A 21,484-nucleotide genomic window follows, 5' to 3' on the forward strand; every position below is an offset into this window, starting at 1 on the left:
TAGTGGGGACATGGGGGACAAGGAATTAGTAAATCTCACTTCTAAATACGTTACAGAAAAGAGTGGAGGTAAATGCAAGTACTGAAGTCACAGCTGAGGACAGACTTAGCGGAACAAGGGGTGATGGTTTTAAACTAAAGAAGGGAGATTCAGGCTGGACATGAGGAAGGAATTGTTGGCCCTGAGGGCGGTGAAAGCCTGGCCCAGGTTGGCCAAAGAGGTGGTGGATGAACCGTCCCTGGAGACATCCCAGGCCAGGCTGGACGGGGCTCTGAGCAACCTGAGCTGGTGAAGGTGTCCCTGCTCATGGCAGGGGTGGCACTGGGGGAGCTGGAAGGTCCCTCCAACCCAGACCCTTCTGTGACTCAGTGACTGCAGTAGCTCCTCTGGCCACAGCCACACGCTGGGAGCAGCTCTGCTCCCCAATCCTTTCCAGCCTCCCTTCTTCCTAGGGTATTTTCCCATTTCATAAAAATGTCTTCGTGGCCTATGTTAATTTTCCACTTGTAGAAATGACTTCATGAAAGAAGAACAAAAAGCGCCCTGTTTCTGATAGGAGATGTCTAGGCTGAGATTAAAGAACACAATTTTTTGTTTTCAGGGGTAACCAGCGCCCGTTAAATCTCTGTCGTCCGGCCCCCCGGAATCCCCCGGGTGCGGCGGGTCGGCCCTGCCCGGTTCTGCCCGGCCCTTCCCGGCTCTTCCCGGCAGATGGTGCCGCCGAGCCGGCCCCGGCCCCGGGAATAAAGTCGGGAGAAGAAGCGGAGAAATGTGACCGAGATGGGGCAGTTGGTGTAGGGAGGAAACGGATAGGGAAAGGGGGGGCTGGAGAAAGAGAGAACAAAGAAATCGCGCTCCAGAAGGTGGCTGCACTCTGTAGTTTTGGGCTTTGTCTACCAGGGCTTGCAAAAGCACCACCTAATCCGCGGCTCCCCTCCCATGCTGGAGGGAAGGCGGGATCCTGGGAGCCGGAGCGGGGAAACCGCGGGGCTGGGCGGCCGCGGAGCGGGGGTTCGGGGTTCCGGGGGTTCCAGCGGCCCCTGCCCGCGCTGCCCCCGCACACCCGGGGTTTACTGAACCTGTCGAGCCACCAGCAAAACTAGCAAGATTTCAAAGTGAAATTCCGGAGGAAATTTAAAGAGCATCCGGATCCGGAGAAAGACAGAAAGAAAGAGGAAGGGAGAAATAAATCACAACGTGGAGAGGATCTTGAGGCTGCAGAAGGAAGGACGGGAGAGAAAGAAGCTGACACCCAGGCAGAGATGGGGTAAGGCTGGCAGTTTATTATTCTTGAATTGCTTTTATTATTCATGGCCGCTCAGCTATTTTTAAGGTAATGGCAAAAGAAATTGAAGGTTTTCAATAGCATTTTTTACACATTGCAAGCTTTAAAGTTTAGACTTGCCTTTTATTTCATGGGTTAGAAAGTAGGTAATTGCAAGTCTCTGCAACTTCTTTAAATAAACTTTAAATATGTAAGGGAAGCCTCTAGTGATCTGTACGTTGTGTGAATCCACACTGGGAGGCTGGGTGGGAGGACTGGAGCTGGGATGTGTTCACAAACTTTTCCACAACTTAGAAATAAGGGATTTGTTTGGCTGTTGTGACTCGGGCATTCAGTAAAATGGATCCTGTTTGCATTTCTAAATGGATAAGTAGCTGATTGAAAATCCCTGATGATTTAGCTTATGTTCCCCCTCAGATTTTCCAAGAGTGAAATAATGCTGCATGGATGCGGCAGTGAATTTTGGCATGGAAAGAGGAGCTTAGTCTGGTATTTAATTTATGCCCTAGTTATAAGTCTCAATCATGTAACTTCAGGGACCTGGCGTGTTTTGAGTTTCTTGTGCAATAAACTCCGGCTGTTTGCAAGCACAGTGGGTCTGTAAGAAGCCTGTCTGATCAGCTCCCTCCAAACCTGCGGGTTTGGCAATGCAAGAGAAATAAGTAACATTCTTCAGGGCTTGTTTTCCTATTGCTAATTTTCCTCATGGTCTATCTAGATAAAGTGATAGAACAGCCCAACACAGATTCAAGAGGCAGAAAAAGTACAAGCAAAGAATCAGAAGTGACAGCAGCGTGGATCTGGCAGAGTGTGTGCTGATCCAGGTTGGGTCAGACAGTATCCCCGTTCCCCTGCGGTCTACAAAGTTACTGTAAAACTTCTAAAACTGCCAGGAGGGGTTTAACAAGCAGATAACTCGGGACTAGCACTTTATTAGAGTTGGTGGATGAACCCTTGGAGCGACCGCAGCGACACCCGGCAGCTGTGTGGTTTCTTTGGAGGGTCACCAGCTCCCATGGAAAATGTTGAGACCGTGTCACTATCTCGGTCTGCTTAGATTTCACTGTATAATTATAGTGGTGTAGTAGCAAAACTATTTTTAAGCCAGAGATGACATTTCCACCCCAAATTCCTTATTTCCACTTAACTCCTGAGATAAAAGTGTCTTTTTGCTTGTATGTTGATCACGTGGGGATATTGAGTAGCTTTCAGTGGTATTTAGATGACTCTGGATACAAAAGACATGGAAAGCACATCAACTCTTACATCACTTTTTGGCAGTTGGTTTTAGTTAACTTATTTTTAAAGCAGGGATTCTGGTCTCATTTCTCCATATTAGCCTTCTATTTAACATCATGTTCTATTTTTCATGGATAAATTCTCTGTGGACTCCTTTGGAACCATGTGGCTGTAGATATTAATGCATTAGCACTTTCTTTCTGAAGAGGACAGTTGTAAATGGTGCTTGATTCTGAGGGAAGTGGATTTAGGTGCTAGCTGAGTCTTCAACAGATGCTTATATTTCTGTGACTCTGCTGGTTGCATTGTCAAATGGATGTACAGGTAGATGCAACTTACTGGCTTCTCATTTGAACAGTATAAAGTTTACCCACTTGTCATGTGTATCAAGCAAATTAATTCACCCACTCTTATTTAGACTGTCATGCACTGACCTCTCTGCTGAACAGGCGATTTGAGCTGGCCTTGTCGGAGCGGCTGCTGGTTCTGCTTTTGGAGCTCTGGCAAGGGCAGGTCAAAAATAGCAGCAGATTTTGGGGACTTGCTCTAGCGATGCTGAGCAGGAACCCATGGCTGGAGGTGCTGCGGGTCCTGGAGCTTGTACTGAAGATGCAGAATGTGTTGGAGGCATGGAGCATTTTGAAATGTGCGTGTTATCTCCGCTTCTCTGGTTCTAATTATTACCAGACATATTTTCTGGAATGTGTAAGGAATGACTTAGCTGCAGTCTGGCTCGGCTGGGTTTTTTAACTTTAATTGCTGTACAGACTTCCAGCAGTGCTCTGTGTCTCAAAGAGCTGCTGCAGCTTAGTAGCAGAAGTAACAGTTGTCCCAGGAAGGTGAATGCACAGATTGTGTTGTAGACACCCAGTAGCACAGTGTTCAGCAGCCAGGATGCTCCGTAGATGGGGACTGGTTTCGAAAAGGAAAAAAAAAACCCTCTCTCAGCTGTTTTGTGTCTTTAAATGCCCTTGGTCCCCCGACTCTGTGCCTGACCTTGCATGCCTGTCGCTGTTCCCCACGCTGATCCAACAGGAGCAGATTCAGCCAGGATTCCTTTGCTGCCCTTTATCTACAGACAGGCCATGAGCAGCTGCTTTTCATTCCTGTGCTAAGCCCTGCCGGGTAATCTCTTGGGAGCTGGGGGAGGCAGAAGGGGAGGGCAGCAGTGCTGGGGCTGCACTGTTCCACCTTTGTGGCTCTAGGGTACAAGTCTGGCCTCCTGCAGTCCCATCTGGACACTGAAAGCATCTCTGCATTTTCCCCAAGGTGACATTACGCAGCGGAGAATAAAAGCAAAGCTGCAGTTAAGAGGGCTTGAAAACCTGCCTGGCGGTTACAACAAAGGGCTGGGAATCCGTCTTCCCAAACTTTGTTCCCAAAGCAGTTTTGCAGTTCCATGTCTAACACTCAGTGTCCTGGGGGCTTGCGCCCAAATTCTAGATAGGCAATATCAAAGTGCGCTCTCTGCACCTATTTCCAGTGAAGCAGGAGTTTCCATAGGTTCTGCAGGGACTTAGACCCAGTCCCTGGCTCAGGGGAAGGGTTAGACTTTGGGGAGAAACGCAAAGGGAAAGAGATGAGCTTTGCCTCTCATTAACCCAACACTTCTTCCCCAAACAGCACTGACACACAGGCAGCAGCTATTGAAGCTGCTGAGGGAAGATAAAAGGAAACAAAGACAGCAGTGGAGGAGGAGGAGGAGATGGGTTCTCGTGCCCTCTCTGTGCTCCAGTTCTGCCTTTTGAAATCCGGGGCTCTGTCTGTCTAAAACACATATTACCCCCTATCCATCCTCGCTCAGATGATCCAGACCGTGCTGCTCTGGGGGTTTTGGCAGGAGCAGAGCCCTGACGCAGCCGCTCAGCCTTCCCGCTGACTCAGCGTGGGGCTGGGCTGGGCGCCAGCGCCGAGCACCAGCTCTTGGGGACTCTCACCTGCCCCTTTCTGCTCTGCACAAGCCGCTCTGCGAACACCCAGCCAGCAAACCAGACATTGCCAAGAGAAAGGGCTTTTTGGGAAGGTTGCAGTGAGACCTGGGAAGTCCTGCTGGGGCTGGCAATGGGCCTTATATCAGAGGATGGCCTCTTTTTTGGGGTGCTTGCTCATTGTGGCTGCATATTGAGCCCAGCCACAGGACACTGTGCAAAAATAATGTTTGTAGATCTCTGCGCTCTGAAGGGATCCTGCTGCTATCAACAGGAACATTGCACCCCAAAGCCCTGCCCTGCCCTTGTGGCGGAGCTGGTGTGCCTGTGGCCCACAGAAACAAGTGATTCTGCTGATCTGGTACTTTGTGATTCCTTGCAAGGCGTTTTTCGGTGTGGTTTTTAGATGAAGGGGGATCACTGCCTCGATGCAGAGCAAAGTATTTGAAGTGATTATTCTCTCTGCTGCCAAGTGCAGAGATGCTCCTTTCTCTGACAAGTAAATGAATATCCCTGCAAAGAGGAGCTGCAGTGAGCGAGAGGAGGTGCAGGCTGGGGAGCAGTGTGTGGACTTCACAGAGGTGCCCTTGGCTGAACCCCATCCAGCAGCACCAAGGCAAATGCAGTTAACGTGGGCCCCGCTCAGCCTCCCCAGCACCTTCCAGCTGCTGCCTTAAGTGGCTAAAATACTTTATTTAAAACCTCAGACCTATTCACCGTTTGTGTCCCTGGAGTGCTTTGAACTTGAACTCACCCACTGAATCTCTCTTAAAACTCTGTACTTGTGTCTAGGTTTGAATCCTGTTCTTTTGTAGCTTTGGAACTGAAAACGGGTGGAAACGTTAGTATAAATTTGGAGAATGGTGACTCTAGAAGCTTCCCCCTCCAGAGCAAACAGAAGGTTTTGTCTCTCTGGTCATGCAGCAAAGGGTGGGGGCAGGTGAGCAGGATGTGATAAGCAATTCAGTTAACTAAATGGGCATGTCACAGCCAGGCAGAAAGGGCTGTGAGGAGAGAATTACTGAGAACAGAAAAATAAGAGCATCTCAGTGGGAAAAATCTTCTGGATTGCACAGAAAATCTGAGAAGAACAAGGAAAAAGCATGAGTCAAAGCAGCTGTGTGGTCAGAAAGAGACCCCTCCCCAAGCCAGTGTAGAGGCTATTGAGCAAAGACATCGCTGGCTGCAAGAAAAGATCCAAAGCAAACAATGAACCCCTGATTTCTTCCTCTCCCTCTCTCTTTTCAAAGAGGTCTGACAGGAGGGCTGGGTTTTAGCAGCTGCCCTTAGGTTTAGGAACCTGCTGAAGAGAGAGCGAGCCTGTAACTGTCGAACAGGATCTTCCCAAAGAGGTGCTATTTGCATTGGAAATACCTCGAGAAGATAAAAGCAATAAAATACAGTTTCTCTGAGGACACTCTGTGGTCTGAGGGCCCCAACAGGCAGCTGAAGTTGGGGTAGGTAAAACGAGCTGCAAGGGACTGAATTGATGCCATCTGTGCTCCTTGGCACGGGGCAATGCTTCTCCAGGGTCTTGGCATCGCGTCCGTGCGTCCTGACCTGCCGAGGTCCCTCGTCCAGCCTTAGCGAACTCGGTCCCTTTGGCCTGTTCGGTCCATTGCTACTCTGCTGAGACCATAAATTAAGAGGACAAATAATGATTTGCTTTCCTGGCAACGGTGGAAATAAGCAGCTATTCATTAGGAAATCAATCTGGATGCTGTAGAGATGGGAATAATGTAAGAACCAAGGTGGAAATGAGAGCAGCATGCGCTTTTACATGTCGTCTTAATGACCACTGAGTCAGAGAGTCCGGGCAGTGAGCAAATCGGAAACGATTGATCCAAACTCTGTATTCACATGTCCTCCTCAAACAGTGACCTTCTTCAGCATCTCTGTAAGGAGAAGCCAGGAGGGGAGGCAGGTGGGTCTTTACTGAGCCAGCATCCTGGAGCCAGGTGCTTTGCTGATGTGGAGAACACATTAGAATAGTTCGATCAGTTCAATCATCATTTCATTTTCAGCTGTTTGGTTTTGCTGGCAGCCTGCTGCTGGGATATTAAGGCATATTCGCTGGGGACAAGTCATTTTTAAGCTAGCAGTGGGATGTGGGATATTGAATTTTGCCCTTTCCCCTGGGCTGGGAACAAATGCTGACCTGGATCCTGTCCAGTTGCCATCAGGCACTTGCTGATCATGTCTCTGTCTCAGCCAGATCTTTGTCCTTTTAGTCATTTGCTTTGGTTTTTCTTAATTATCTGCGAAGGACAACCCTGGGGGGATGTAAGTGGTTTTATTTACACATGCCCTTTTCACTGCTATGTTTGCATTGTTATGGGAACTCCCAGCTGGGAGCAGGAAGAGAAGTGTCAGCATTTAGGGATGTGTGGTGTATCCAGTGTATACGCTTAAAGCACAGGGGAAAAGAGGGCTGTAACGGGAGAGAGAACAGTTTGAATCTGAGGCACTTTCAGGACTATTTTTGATTGCCTGGCAGTGGTGTTGTCCTGCCTGTGTCCCCACCTTGCTGATCCACTCCGCTGTGACAAACCCTGCCGTGGTTCTTTGCTGCCAAAGGAACGGTGGAAAGGGTGAGGTAGAGCCATTTTCCATTTAATAAGCCTTTCGTGTGTTCTTAGAGATGTGCCTGGAGATTTGCAGACTTTCTTGCTTTTTTTCTCTCTTGGTTTGCATTTCTGCCTCCTCTTTCTGTCTGTTGTTTTGTTGTGCTCCACCACTTAGGCTCTAGGAGAGCTTTTGTAGCATTTGCTTTAACCTTGTCAGACAAGTGAGTACTGAAGGGCAGGTTTCCAGGCTGCCCAGCATCCTCGACAATGAAATTCTACTAGCTGGGTACAATTTGTGTTGTTTGATGGATTTTAAACAAACAAAATGCTTTTTTTCTTTACACAACCACTGCAAAAGGAGCGCATTAATATCTCTGTGCTGTTCCCAAGCTGAGCATAGAGCTGTTGTTCAGCTTTACCTCCAGAGCTTAAGCAACCACTTCCTAGAAAGCCCTGTCCCCGTGCCAGCCTGGCACGATGCTCAGGTGGTTGTGAGAAGGCAATAACGTGCTGGCCTCATAAAACAATCTCCAGTCACTGTGATTAGAGACAAAACAAGTTGGCAGCAACTGTTCCCGTTTGCAGTGAGGAAAGGGGAGACGCGAAAAATGATTTCAGGAGATTCTGCATATTTTGCTTCCCTGGGAGGGAGGCGGGTGCAGGGTTTCCCTCCTCGGCAGCAGGCAGGTGGGGTTGCTGACGTGCCCTGCTGCTGTTTGCTGTCTGTTGGAAGCAAAGCACATCTGGTGTGACTGGCAGCGGGCCCGCTCGGAGAATCTGCGAGGCTTTTGCATGCATAACTGGTAGGGATAGGTCTCTTGTAGACAGCGTGAAGTTTTCTTGCTCCGGGGAAGACCATAAGGCACGAACAAATGCATGAAGAGTGTTGAGACAGCAAGCGATAACGTGAAGGCACAAAAAGTAGAGCAACCTTCTCCATCTATGCTGTCAGCGGTTAATGTTTCAGTGTACCCAAGACATGGAAAAGAGCACGTGAGCCCAGGGGCTGTGTGGGGCGAGGGAGCAGCCAAAGCAGCCTCGGGGGAGCAGAAAAAGCATCAGCTAATCCTCGTGATGATGGGTTTTCTCCTGTCTGACAGGCCTTCCAGTGGCGTTTTATTTCCCGCTGCCGGTGCTCAGAAGGAAGGTGGTGCTCGGTCGGGGGGCTGTTGAAACATCACTTGGTCCAAAACCTGCTGCCGTCAACAGGATGGTTTCCATTGACTCTGGGTGCAGAGCTCGCTGCTGAGCACAGGAATAGCTGCCCGGTGTGAGGGCTGATCTCAGAGGAGGGTTTTCCGTCATGCAACCAGCATCACGTGTTGACTGGAAACCCTAGAGCCTTCCCGGCTCCTCCGTGGCCCTCTCCCAACAGCCAGCCCCTGCTGCCAAAGGGATTTACTCCAGTTACACAGCTCATCCATCCATTTATCTCCCATGACAGGGAAGAAAACTTGTTCAGCGATGAGAAATCGTTACAAATCACAAGCTTTGCGAGTTTGGGACAGACAAAGCTCCTAAATGTTGCCCGGTTGATCGCTCTGTCTGTGCTCTGCGTGATAAATAACAGCTGACTTTTCCATCGCTAGGAAATGAATCACTGTGGAGGGAAAACCAAAAAGGAGGCTCAGTCCGGCTAGGAGACCTGAGAAAGAAGCTGTTGGAGGAGAGACGTGTACTAACTCCAGTGGCCTCTAGTCTGTCTTACCTTTACTAACAAATGTCAACGACTAGGTAATGTCCTTCCTCTGTTCTTTCTGACACGAGCCCAAAATTGGGGCTTAAGGTACAAAACCATCAGTTTCTCCCTGCTGTGTAGGTACTGTGTCTCAAAGGATAAGCTGTAATCCATGTAAAAATTAGTATCTCTCTTACTGCAGCCTGGAAAATTTGAATTTCGTTTAGAAAACAGACTGTGGATGAGTAAAACCAGTTGGAGAGGATGCTGAGACAGGGCTGGTTCAGACCCTGGTGCAGTTTGCCTCTGGACAGGAGAGCCAAGTCAGCACTGTAACCTGGGAACAGGCTTGAAACCAGGAGGTAGCAGGGAGCCTTTTATTTCCTTCCTAAGTTCTGGTAATGGATTCAGAAAGCACCAGGTACAGTTGTCTTTGGATTGATGGGAAGGTCTGCTCATTGCAGCTGCGATGGCTTGAAATGGGGAAGAAACAGAGATGTCTGGATTTGGGGGCTTGCATGTGGCAGGATTGTGAGTGCGCCTTGTTTGCAGCTGTCGTGGGGGTGTGGGGTGTTTCCAGTCAGATCAGGTTTCAGTAGGTTTGGGTACAGAGTATGGCAAGGGAAGACCCCAAGCCCTGATGCACCTGGGCTGTTGTGTCACGGAAACATTCCTTCCTGCCTCCTGACCCGCTCACGTTACATCCTGATGCCCGAGATTCAGCTCCTTATTTCAGCTCAGATATTACTGCTTACAAAACCAAGGCAGTGCTTGGTTCAGTGCTTTCTTGCAGCAGCTGCACATTGTGTGGTGAAGTGTTTCCTTTAATTCATTGTTAAGTGACTTGCTTTTAGTCCTGTGATGTGACCTCTCGCTGCAGGATGCGCTTCCCAAGCGTGAGTCAAGGGAGGAAGAGCTGTGCTGAGGGGAAGACGCTTTTTTGTGCTCACATCCCAGACACGTCCTCCATCCATCCATTTCCCTAGAGCTCCAGCTTGGAGATATCCTATGAAGTACAAATAATACAGCAACCAGAGAAATTGTGTACTGGTGAAGAAGAGGGCCAGGGATGTGCAGGGCTCCTGGGGAGAGCACAGAGAAGCCCAGAGATCTTGGAAAAGCAACTCGCAGGAATGCAGGAGAATTTGGGTTGTGACTCTCCTAATAAGAAGGGACAGTAGATGGTACGGGGGGAGCAGAGATGCTGTGTCCTTGCGAGCTGCAGCACTTTGCACCCAGTGTCTCAGTTTCCTGGAGAGCAGGCGAATAGCAGAAGTGCTGCTGGTGGTGCATAATGCAACCCCAGTGCCAGGAAATGGTGCAGTTCCCCCGTTGCTCAGTTCCCCTCTGCCCTCACAGCCCCCTTTGTTTCTCTTGCAGGGAGCAGCCGATCTTCAGCACCAGGGCCCACGTTTTCCAGATCGACCCTGCCACCAAACGGAACTGGATCCCAGCCAGCAAGCACGCCCTGACCGTCTCCTATTTCTACGATGCCACGCGCAACGTGTACCGGATCATCAGCGTGGGGGGCACCAAGGTAGGGGACAAATGCTGACAGCATCGCACAGCTTGACAGCGAGTTTTTTTTCCAGCCAAAATCTGTTGTGGAGCTGATGTTTTTGGTGTCAGGTTGGTCAGTTCCCCAGCGTGGGCACTGTAGCATCTTCCCTGCGGAGAATAGAAGGTAAAACTGCTGCCGCGCTCAGGTGTGTTTAGTGTTAGACACTGGAATCCCTGCTGATGAAAAATGTGCCCCAGGGTCTGGTGTCATCCCATTCCACTCTATTCTCAACTTCAGCATCCAAAATACAAGTGTTTTTTGAGAGCCTGTGCTAAACCATCCCCTGTAGCTGTAATGAAGTCACACATGGAGGGTGCAGGAGTCTCAGGCAGTCAGTTCGGTCACTTCCACAAAAAACTATTAACCCTCCCTAAACCGTTCTTGATAGACTGGCTTGTTCTTGGAGCCTTCTGATGGCAGAGATTCAGCAGTCTTCCCAGGCAGTTTATTTTGTTTCCCTGCCTAGCAGAGAGTGTTTCGTAATACCTAGTCCTGACTGCTGTTTAAGCCATTTTTTTCTTACTTACCATGAAAATGGAGAACATTAGAAAGTTGTTCTGTCCCCAGAGACAACGCTGCCTCTTCTCTTCCAGCAATGGAGGAAGCTGATGATACTAAGCCTTTTTTTTTGTTTCTTTTTCAGCAGACACCATGATTTAGATTTTTATTGTCATAAAGCCATACTAGAAAGACTTTTGGTCATCAGAAGCCTAAACTGTTGTCTTAGAGATTAAAAGCCAGAGCTTTCTACCCCTAGTTCCTAAATGCACAGGGATTAGAGGGATCAATCCCACCCCACCACTCCAGGCTGGAGCTTTCTCTGACTCTGGTTGTTGCCTCTCTCTGCAGGCGATCATCAACAGCACTATCACCCCCAACATGACCTTCACAAAGACGTCCCAGAAGTTTGGACAATGGGCAGACAGCCGAGCCAACACCGTGTATGGCTTGGGCTTTGCATCAGAGCAACATCTCTCCCAGGTAACGCTGAAGCTGCTGGCAGGAACCTGCTCCGAGCAGGGGGAATGGCCCTGAAACCCTGGAGAAAAGACTTCAGAAACCTACCAGTGCTGCTACCACTGTGCTAAAATCTAACGCAACCTGCTAGGAAGAACTTTAAAATAATATTGGCAGAGTGTTTTGAGCATCACAAATGGACTTAGGGCTTTGGGCTCAATTTCTGTCATTGCAACTTAGCGAACTCCACAGCCCCAAGTGCCAGAATCATGGGCAGGGGCAGGAATGGGCTATTCCCTGAATTTTATTATTGAAGAGAATTAAAAACATGTTGAATGAAGCAGCAAAGGGAGGAGGAGTAATGCGGACCTTAATTATAGTTTGTTCTGCATTCTGGTGTAGCACCAGAGTGACTTTTCCACTCTCCTCTAGTTTGCAGAGAAGTTCCAGGAGGTGAAAGAAGCGGCTCGTTTGGCGAGGGAGAAGTCCCAGGATAAAACAGAGCTGACCAATCCTGCCCTGAATATCACATCTCACCAGGTAACGCTCAGTGTGACAGTCACGGGCAAACAGCACGTGGGAGTGCGCGTCACCTGGTTGAAGATCGCAGCAGGGAAGATGTGTGGCATTTCCAGCCATTTTTCTTCCTTTTCAGGGACTGCAGAAGGTTCTTCTCCAGGTGTGTCTGATAGGTGATGGTTCTGACCATGGAGGTCCATGAAAAGACAAACTGATTTCTTAGAGCTGGTGACTGAGGAGCCCTGGCCAGACTTTTTTCTGCCATATTTCCAACGTGGAAGAGAAGCTGTGCTGTTCCCCTAGGAACTGTCCCCTATGGTAGAACTGTGTGCATGACTGCCAGTCATTCAATTTTCTTTCCCCCAGGAGACCAAGCCAGAAAGCTTAAGCCCATCACAGATCATTCTCACATGCCTTGCACTTGCAATTTTTACCTTTCTCCCTGTGTAGCACCAACCCCAGCAGCAGCGGGATGCAGGGGAGCAGATAAGCCATGGAGAACTCTAACCCTGCTTTTTCCCCTGGTGGAGCAGTTCAGTGCTGCTGGCAAAGTTGTGCTCCCAAATAGTTCACTCCAGAGGTGACTCTGCGTTTCCCAGAGCTCCTGGCAGGAGGAGAGGAGCTGTGGGATGGAGGACGCTGCGTTCTCCGGGTTGAGTACAGATGGAGCAGCAGCAGAGGAGGAGGAGGGAGTGCGAACGGTACCTTGGCCTGCAGGGAAGAGAGGGGGAGGTGGAGGCGGTGGCTCTGCAGAGACTGGAAATGTCATGTGGGGTGCAGAAATGGGGAAAATCTGCCCGGCTTCTGGTTCCTGCTGACTCTAAGCCCCATCCTAATGAGTGGCAAATGGAGAAGGGAGTAGGGTAGAGAATTCATTGCAGAACCCAAGTTTTAGGTAGAAGACTCTGGTCATTTATAGTTGCCTGAGGCAGAGATTTGTGGCCAGCTGCAGCCACGAGAGCTCTCCTGGCCAGGAGGTGGAGGCTGGGAGGAGAGATACTCCTCTTATCCTCTTTACACCAGGGAGAACTCATCAGGTGTACAACAGGACATGAAAACACATCAGAGAAATGGCCTAAGGTTCTGGTCCTCCTTTCTTACCTGACTCAGCAGCATTAAAACTGCCACAATGGGAACACACGCTCACTTTTCCCATTCAGCCTTATCTCTTGGTTGGACAGTATGGAGTTGGAGTATGCACAGCCCCTGCCTGCAGCCATCTGGCAGCCAGCGTGGTGACACGTGCCGTGTCCCCTGCCATGTGGACACGCAGATCTTGTCCTGCCTTCCCCAGCCGGTGCATACATCAGGCCATCATCCCTTCTCCCGCTGTCCCACTCGCAGTCTCTGCATTAACAGAGCTTCAAAAATGAGTTTCATCCTTGAATAATTGATTGTGTTTCTGTTTGCAAGTGAGCAGAGAGCAGATCTGTCTCCTGAAATTAAATCAAGGCTCCCTCATTTTCTGCATTTGCACCAGTTTACTTAGACTGCGGATTTTCAGAGCTGGGGAAATCCCAGGGTAGCAGCTCTCTTCTGTCCTCTAGGACCTTTTAGGCCAATGTCCATCCCATTTAGCATCCCCATCGCAGAGTACATCACTGTGGATAACATAAGCAACAAAACAGTGTGGAACATCTTCAGCTGTTAACAGTTTCAGTTGGACTCACAGTAGCTCAACACACCAGAAGAGGAAACTTCTGCCCCTTCCCTCCCTCAGTTTCCCCAGCTTGTGGCAGAGGCAAGACAGGGTTGTTTTGCAGATCTCACTTCTCAGTCACTCTCTGGAAGGCATCATGAAGCTGGTGGTCAGCACATCTCCTGGCTCTATTTATAGATGTCAGCCAACTCCGAAGGCAGGTGGTTGTTTGAGTGCTACCTATGAACTCCAGCCACCTGGTCACAGCCCCCAACTTGGGATGCCAGAGACTCATCACTCAGAGAATCTTTTTATAGCTCAGTTTGCCCTGTCGGTGCCAAGCTGCTTCCCTGCTGAGTGAGGAGACCGTACAGACGGGGTGTTCTGGGAGCCGCCAGGGGATGTACAATATGTATATTAGCTCTGCTCCGCTGTCCGTCCCCTCCAGCCCAAGAGGACGCGTTGTTTGTCTCTGCTAGCTCTGTGCATGGGAATATGGAGCCATAGGGAAGGATATATGTTGGTGCAGGGTCTGTGAGTTTCCTCTCACGCCTTTCCCTCCCTTGACACTAAAACACACTGTCCTGATGGCACCTGGTGTCTAAATTCAAGGTGGAAAAGCTGGACGTGTGACTGAACCCAGGTGACCTGGCAGGTCTGTGTTTAGAGTTTATTAAGTCTTTCCACTGCTCTGATAACCAGCAAGAAAATCCTATTAAGAATTCAGCAAAACCCAGAAACGGCCGGCTTGAGCGGCTCGGGGTGTTGAGCGCGGCCGCGGGACTCGGGTTACCGGCTGGGACATCGCTGGCATTTCTCAAGGCGAAGCTGAGGGCCAAAGAATTCGGTACCTCCAGTAAAGAGGGTGCGTGCGAGCTGTGAGCCCACCTGCTTGGGGTGTCTGTGCGCTGGGATCGCTGCCCCAGCACGAAGACGGGAAAAAGGAGCAGGGCAGCTACTGGAAGAGCTAAGCACTAACCCCCTGACCCAAGAGAAAGGCCCGTGTCCGCACAAAAGTCCTCGCTGTGCCATGACTGGTGCTGCTGAGTCATACATGAGGATCTTTGCCTACCCTCTTTGTGTAGACAAGCCCAGCACTACCTGGGAGCTGGGACTGAAAGCTGGAGTTTCTCACCGGAGTTCAGGGACTGAGAATTAGCCCCCGAGTTTGCAGAGACCTGTTGGCCACAAGGATCACAGTGTTATCACAAACCACCTTTTCCTCATCCCCCAGGTACTTCCCAGCCCCATCATCAGCTCCAATGGGCCAGGAGAAGATAAGCTGTTCCGGAGCCAAAGTGCCGATGTTGAGATAACAACAGAGAAGGAGCGGCTGAAGAAGATGCTTTCAGAAGGGTGAGGCTGCCACAAGTGCTCTGTGCTCTGACTCCTCAGCTATCTCTTCTGCCAGGATTTGGTGCATGTTACTGTCATTCCAAATGCTTTTGACCCAAAGCTACTTCTTTAGGTAGCCAAGTAGTGCCCCCTGTGTGCTGCTGCTCAAACCCTCCTCCCCAGTAAAAAGTTATTCCAGCTTGAAGGTGAAATTGCTGTTCAGGCAGCGTGGGAAGGAGAATTCTTTGTGCCCGCAGCGGGGATGAGTCGATGCCAGTTATCTGCAGATCAGTAGTTGGTGAGACCAGAAGATGTTCACACTTTTCCAGCTGGCCCAGGGCTGCGTTTGTGTTAATTCCCCTGATTCCAGCAAAGTCCCTGCTGCTTCCACTCTTTGTCTGTTCAAAAGACTCTGGGCTGGATTCTGCTGTGTGGCTCCTGTTGAGCTCCCAGCTGAACACTTAGAATATTTTTAAATCAAAAGCAAGTGTCCTTTGCTACCCTCTCCTGAATCTGGAGTGGTAGGGTTTTATTCAAAGCAAACTCAGATGTAATAAGGACTTTTTTATTGGATTCACAGTCTGTATTGCAAAGCTTCTTTATAGTAGCTGTATGTTCCCCACCCCATTAATCTCACAGTGTGGTTTCTGCAGTTTCAAGCACACGTGGCCTCAAAGTCAAATGTTATCCAGGGACAGAGGAAAGAGATGCAGATTCAGGGCTGGAAGAAACATTTGAATTTGGGAAGTGACATGAAAGCCAAACAGAAAGCAGGGAGCTGCCCAGCACTTCCAAAAGCGTGGTTTTGGCACATTTTAGCATGGCGGGGGAGAAACCTTCACGCTCTTACACTCTCCTGTGCACCTCCCCTGTTCTCTCACACAGCTCGGTGAGTGAGGTCCAGTGGGAGGCTGAATTCTTCAGCCTCCAGGACAACAACAACAAGCTGGTGGCTGCTCTCCATGAAGCCAACGCCAACGTGGACCAGTGGAAGAAGCAGCTGGCTGCTTATCAGGAGGAGACGGAAACGCTGCGGCAGCGGGTGAGCACAGGGGCCCATACAGAGCAGGTCAGAGGAAGCCCCGTCCCAGAGCCACGCGCTGCCCTTGACCCTATTTTCCCATCCTGCATGGGCCTGGCAGAGGAAACATGTTGAGGAATAAGGCCATGTAACTAGGGAGCTCTCACATGAGCTCCTGTTTTCTGCAGAGCAAGTTGAGGGTGTGCTGAGACGCTGTGGATAAAGGGAGGAAACCAAAGCACAAAGTCAAATACCAGCTTCCCTTCAGATTTTCTGGGGTAATTCCCAGCTGCCAGCAATACTGAGAAAGGTCTGTGCCCTCCCTGAGCTGGGCAGTCTTCTGACCACTGACAGGAATGATGAAGATTGCTCTTTATGCTATAATTAGCTCAAATCCAAGCTGCAACATCATGAAACCCGGGTGGCGTGGTACAAACAAGCCCTTGTTTGGTTGGAATAATGGGATCTTTTGACCTACATAATGTCAGAGAGGCCACAGATCAACTGAGGAGGCCTGCGGGCATCTACGCAGAGGAGTGGCAATCTCTGCCCGGGGATGTAAATGGAGCTGGGTCCGGCCATCACTGTGGGCTGAAGGCTCATGTGCTTGGTATCAGTCAGTAGAGCTTTCTGGTAGTGAAATCCTGCAGAGAAAGCAGAGACAGAGTCTCTAGACTGAGTTTTGCTGCAGCATGATCTAGGCAGAGCAGAAGGAGAGAATTTTTTCCTAACAGCCCCAGGGTGGGAGCTGCTACCCTGTTGTAAGCCTGGTTGGGTTTGCAAGGAACCTGAAATGTGACAGAGAATGACTGGGGGTGATAAGGTGTCAGGACATTCCTGTATCTCTGTGCTTCCTTCCATGTAGGTAGCAGAGCTGGAGTCACAGGGTGCTCACGATTCCTCCAGTGAGAACAACAAGGAAGAGCTAAGCCAAACCCTGGAGGAGCTGGAACTACTGATAAAGGCTAAAGACGAGGTAATACCCCACGAAGCAGAATAAAGCCTGCAGCTGGGTGGCCTGTCAATCACCAACATGCTGTCTGTCATTCCAGCTTGTATGTGATCAGATAGCACCCTGTGCTGTTGTGCAGGCTGCTGGGCGAGCCAGCAACCTCTGTGAGCGAGCGCAGCCCTCTCAGGACTCTCCTGCCCCAGAGAAGCAAAGCTGAGAGTAAAGTGCTGGGAGTTTCCCGTGCAAATAGCCTTGAGTGGAAAATCTCAGCCACGGCACAAACGTCAGGGCTGTGTCTCACCCCTTCCCCGCTCAGCCGTTGGCAGCTGCAGTCAGCTTCTAGTGCAGTAATTGCTTCTCACTTCCACTGCATTTAAATGAGTGATTTAAAGCAGAGCTTTAATTACAGAGGCAGTGAAGGAGGGGAGGTGTGGGGAGTCTCTCTGACTTGCACGTCTGCAGGCTCTGGTGGCCGTGCTTCAGTGGGGGTGTGGATGGAGCCTTAAGGTTGGAGCCATGAAGTGAGGATTGGAGAGCAGAGGTGTGTGGGGGTTGGCAGGTGTTCTGGGGTTCCTGATCCTTAATGAGATCTCTCCTCCCGCTCCCCAGCCCACCCAGGCTAGAGGAAAACCACTGGAACAAGGGTGTGCAGGGGCTTTTGCCCAGCAGCTGAGCAGGGACCCTGGCCCCAGGAGCCTGGGTGGGATCTGATCTGGAGCAGGGACACAGCAGGGAGCAGAGGACACTCAGGTGGTCATCGTGATTAGGGACTATTGTGGTTTAATCCCAGCCGGAAACTCTGTCCCAGTAAAAACCAGGATAGGGACTAAGGGCTTAGAGAGAAGCAGCAGGTACAACAGAATTAGAAGGTTAGAAATGGAGGTTTTAAAATTTGGAGCTGAGTGTGGTTATGTGATCTTTGGAGAGAGAGAAGGGGCCTTGGTTGGGGTCTGTGGTGGGAGCTGGCCCCGATGGGACGGGGTGACCCTGACATGATGTTCTTACTCCCGGTGTTTTAGGAGATTCAGATGCTAAAGAGCCAGAAATGTGGCCGATGGGAAGCAGAGGGCGAGCGTGAGGAGATGCTGCAGAAGCTTCAGGTAAGGATGGCAGATCTGGGACACCTCAGCATTCGGACTAGATGGATCCATCCCTGTTTCTCCTTCAAACCAAAGAGTGAATGCTGCAGAGCTGCCGTGCCTGTCTCTGCCCGTGGATGATGGGAACAGGTCCTTGCCTGTATCTCTGCCTTCTTCCACGCTCCCCATATCCATCAGATACACGACATGAGGCATAATTAGCTGGCAATAGCAAACTCAGCCTTCACGTGCTCTCCTCCAGCGCTCACAGTAGCCCATGATGTGGGACTGTGGCAGGACCGGTAGTGTCCCTGGTCCCTCCGAGGTCTCGTGTGGGTGGCTGGGTGACCGGGGAGCAGAGCTCTGGCTCGGTCTGGCTGGGAGGGGGATGCAAGCTGCTCTGCACCACAGGGCGAGGACACAGATGGAGGCACAGTCTGTTGTGCAGTCTCTGGGGGCATTGCCTGTGTTTACCTCTGAGCTGCTGAACGAGGGGATGTGCTGTGGGGCTCATCCCATACACACGCACCACCTTTCATGGCAGAATAACATCTCCAAGCACTGTCAGACCTGGAGATGACAGGCGTGCGAGGAGATCTGCATTTATAGCTTATACATGTGTGCTGGAGAGCTGCAGCTGGAGATAGGGGTGTCCCTCGGTGAAAGAACGGTTAGAGGCCTGGGCTAGCTGGGTGTGGGCAGCCTGGCCCAGGGCTGGTTTTTGGAGATAAGGATGGTGTAAGCAGCGTCTGTTAGTGCTGGGGGAGCCACCTCACTGTCCTTGTGTCCTTTGGCAGGAGCTGGAGACACGCAACACAGAGCTGGAGCGGCGCCTTCACCTGGCCGAGCAGACACTGGCAGAGACCCTGGCTGAGAGGGAGAAGATCCAGAACGAGGTCACCAAGGTGGCAGAGATAATGGATGTGAAGATATTTGAGCTCAGTGAGATCCGGCAAGGACTAGCCAAGCTGGTGGAGAGCAACTGAGCAGCAGCACGTTCCAAGGAGACACCTCCGGAGGAAGGGACCCAAGCTGGGACTGGTCACTGACAGCGATTACAGTCACAGAGCAGCCTCGAGGCCCGTTTGGGCAGGTTACGCCAACATACCAGCAGCTGCCTGGACGGTGTGAGACCAGCCGCAGCCACGTGCTGCCCGCTGAGCGCCCAGACAGCGGGCAGAGGGGGCCTGAGTTCCCAAATCCTCCACAGGGAGCATCTACACGTCACAGTCAGACCTCTCTGGACCCTGCCATGGCTGTGGCACGGTCCAGGCAGCAGCTGTCCCTGCGCTGCCGTCCCAGCCTTCCCGCCACACTGTGTCTCCACTATTTTTACGGTTTTCTAGGGGAAGGGGCTGAGCAGCCTTTGTGGTTTTTCAGTAGTTTTTTAGGAAACCACTTGCCTTTTGCAAATAAGCTGCCTGTTTCCCCACCTAGGGAGGGAGGGAGACGTTCTAGCGCACCAAGGACAACAGTTCCTCCTTTTCCTCTTCCCAACCCTAATGACATCGTGTCTTTCCAACAGGATCCATTAGCACTGGTCACTGTCAGGAGCTTCCAGAGGCAGCAACGTCCCCGCTGCAGAGAGGGCGCTTGTCTGCCCACATGTCCTTTCACTGTTCAGTCACGTCCTCCAGAGAGAACAGAACTGCAGGTTTTAAAGCTCTTACTAGTGTAACCCAGTGGGAATTAATGACTTGTTAAAACTTTAAGCTGAGAAGAGTAGAGGCTTGGTTGGGAAAGGGGCATTTGAGAAATGGGCCATACCTAAGGGGATGGCCAACAAACTGCTAGATTGGCGTCTCTCCTGGCCTCTGAGGGCTGCAGTTAATTGAAATTAAATGGAGCAAATAGCAGTTGCTCTTGGTTTCTCTTTTTTTTTTTTCCTTCTTTCTTTTATTTTGTTAATTGGGAAACAGCCCACAGAGGTGTCCTGCTCTGTGTCAGCCGAGCAGCGTTCCCAGAGGAGGGGATGGGTCCCAGCTTGCCGTGCTTGGCCGGATTAAACGAGAACCGGAGGCGTTTGGAGCACGCTGGGACCAGTGCCCTGCAGGGCCTGTGGGAAGTTTGTTGAGTTGTCGTAGATGTTGTCTAGTACCAGGAATTGAACAGGACCTGAGGGAGGCACCGCAGAGACCTGAAAAGCTGCGTCCCCCCGCAGCACCCGCTGCACCCCCGTAGTTACCTAGGAGCATGCTTAGCCCCGTGCTGAATGACGAGCAGTGTCTGTGTAGAAGTAGTTAGTCACCTTACAGGAGTGTCGATGGATTTGGATTTTGTTGGTTTGTTATTTTTATTTTTGCCCTCTTTGCCACTGTAAGTTAGGCAAAGACAGGAATGCCTTGCAGGTCTGTGGAAACTCCGGCACTTACTAAGCGCCGTGTGCCAAGTACCAAGCTCTCCGCATGCCACCGGCTCTTGGCAGAGCTGTGGGACGTGGTGCGGCTCCTCGGGGCCGCCTCTTCTCCCCCTCGCCCAGTGACCACAGGAGGAGCCCACCGTTCCACGCACTGCCTGCGAGTCCGAGCAGGATGAGCTCCGGCACCTCGGGAACCTGCTGGTGACTGTTCTTGTCTGGGCAAAGCCCTTCGCTCTCCCAGGGCTGAGGAGGAAGCATCGAGATTTCCAGACCTGCATAGCCAGGGAAGGACTTTGCTGTTTGAGGGTTGGGTGGGGTTTTTTTGTTGGTTTTTACTTCTTTTTTTTTTTTTTTGCATGAAGTGTTCTCACGACTGTATGAGCCTGGAGCTACTGTAGTAATATTTGTTTCAGGGTATTTAAGAAGGGAAGGAAGTAATTGGGTGGCAAAAATTTCTAGGGACTTGTTTACCACCCCATGCCAGTGTCCATATTTGATTCCTACAGGAGCAGCCTTCTTTTGAAATAGAAATCAGCTCCAAGAAAGGTGTGTTTGGTTTGCATCTCCGTCACTGTAATATGGAGGGAGGAGGGTGGGATTTGGGACTACGGGAGAAACTGAACGAATATTTCTGATGTTCTGTACCAGTCCTTTCTCACACTTCTGTGGCTGTGACCCACAAGGCAGAGATGGGTTTGGATCTATAAATTCTGGCAGTTCAGACCATTTTGGAGCCGCGTGTTTTGGCCAGCGCCCGTGTTGTGTTGCTCCTTGCTGGGGGCTGACCAGAGCTGTGTGCGCCGCGCCTGCGTGAATCATCCCTCCCCTGAGAGGCCACGTTCGGACCGTTCCCAAAAACGGAGAGGGAGGACTTGGGTCAGGCTGCTGCACATCCCAGCAGGGCAGATGCAAGCTGCAGCGCGGCGCTCAGCGGAGACGGCAGCTGTGATGGCTCACGGTGCTGCCCAGGACCGGCCCTGACCTGTGCCAGGCAGCAGGAGAGCGTCAGACCCAACTCTTACGCTATTGAAGCCTCTTCTCGTCACTTATGCATTTTATATCCTCAAAGCACAACCTGGCATCACTGGAGAGCTTCGCTTAGACCTGCAGCAAAGACAATTGGCCCATTGACAGTTTAGGTTGAGTGCAAGGTCTGCGAGTCATGCAAGAAGAACTGTGAGTCATGCAAGGAGGACTGTGAGTTATGCAACAAGTCACAAATATAAGGAAACCTGCTGCACAGCTTTGCTCTTCCATTGTCAGGAATCGGGAACAGAAGCCATTTTCCTTTACACTTTTCCCCGCGGGTGCTGGTCGCAATACTCTTCCTTGCCAGAATAGTCTGAATAGCGGCTTTTTGATTAG

General features: G+C 50.7%; 1 protein-coding gene across 2 annotated transcripts; it reads left to right on the plus strand.

Annotated features, from left to right (window-relative positions):
* The first annotated feature begins 697 nt into the window (after positions 1-697).
* Positions 698-20,664, plus strand: HOMER3 (homer scaffold protein 3). Of its 2 annotated transcripts, XM_071799756.1 has the most exons (10): positions 698-1,267; positions 8,609-8,753; positions 10,078-10,234; positions 11,108-11,239; positions 11,648-11,755; positions 14,608-14,729; positions 15,594-15,750; positions 16,595-16,705; positions 17,701-17,781; positions 18,558-20,664. In XM_071799756.1, exons 2-10 carry the CDS (start codon positions 8,740-8,742, stop codon positions 18,744-18,746), a joined length of 1,071 nt encoding a protein of 356 aa, XP_071655857.1. In that variant the 5' UTR covers positions 698-1,267; positions 8,609-8,739; the 3' UTR covers positions 18,747-20,664. The 2 variants fall into 2 exon arrangements, with proteins under 2 accessions (XP_071655857.1, XP_065714638.1); XM_065858566.2 differs by lacking the exon at positions 8,609-8,753 and having other exon boundaries at positions 704-1,267.
* Positions 20,665-21,484: the final 820 nt, after the last annotated feature.

This window comes from Patagioenas fasciata, chromosome 27 (assembly GCF_037038585.1).
Source record: "Patagioenas fasciata isolate bPatFas1 chromosome 27, bPatFas1.hap1, whole genome shotgun sequence".
In the NCBI taxonomy this organism is placed as follows: Eukaryota; Metazoa; Chordata; class Aves; order Columbiformes; family Columbidae; genus Patagioenas; species Patagioenas fasciata.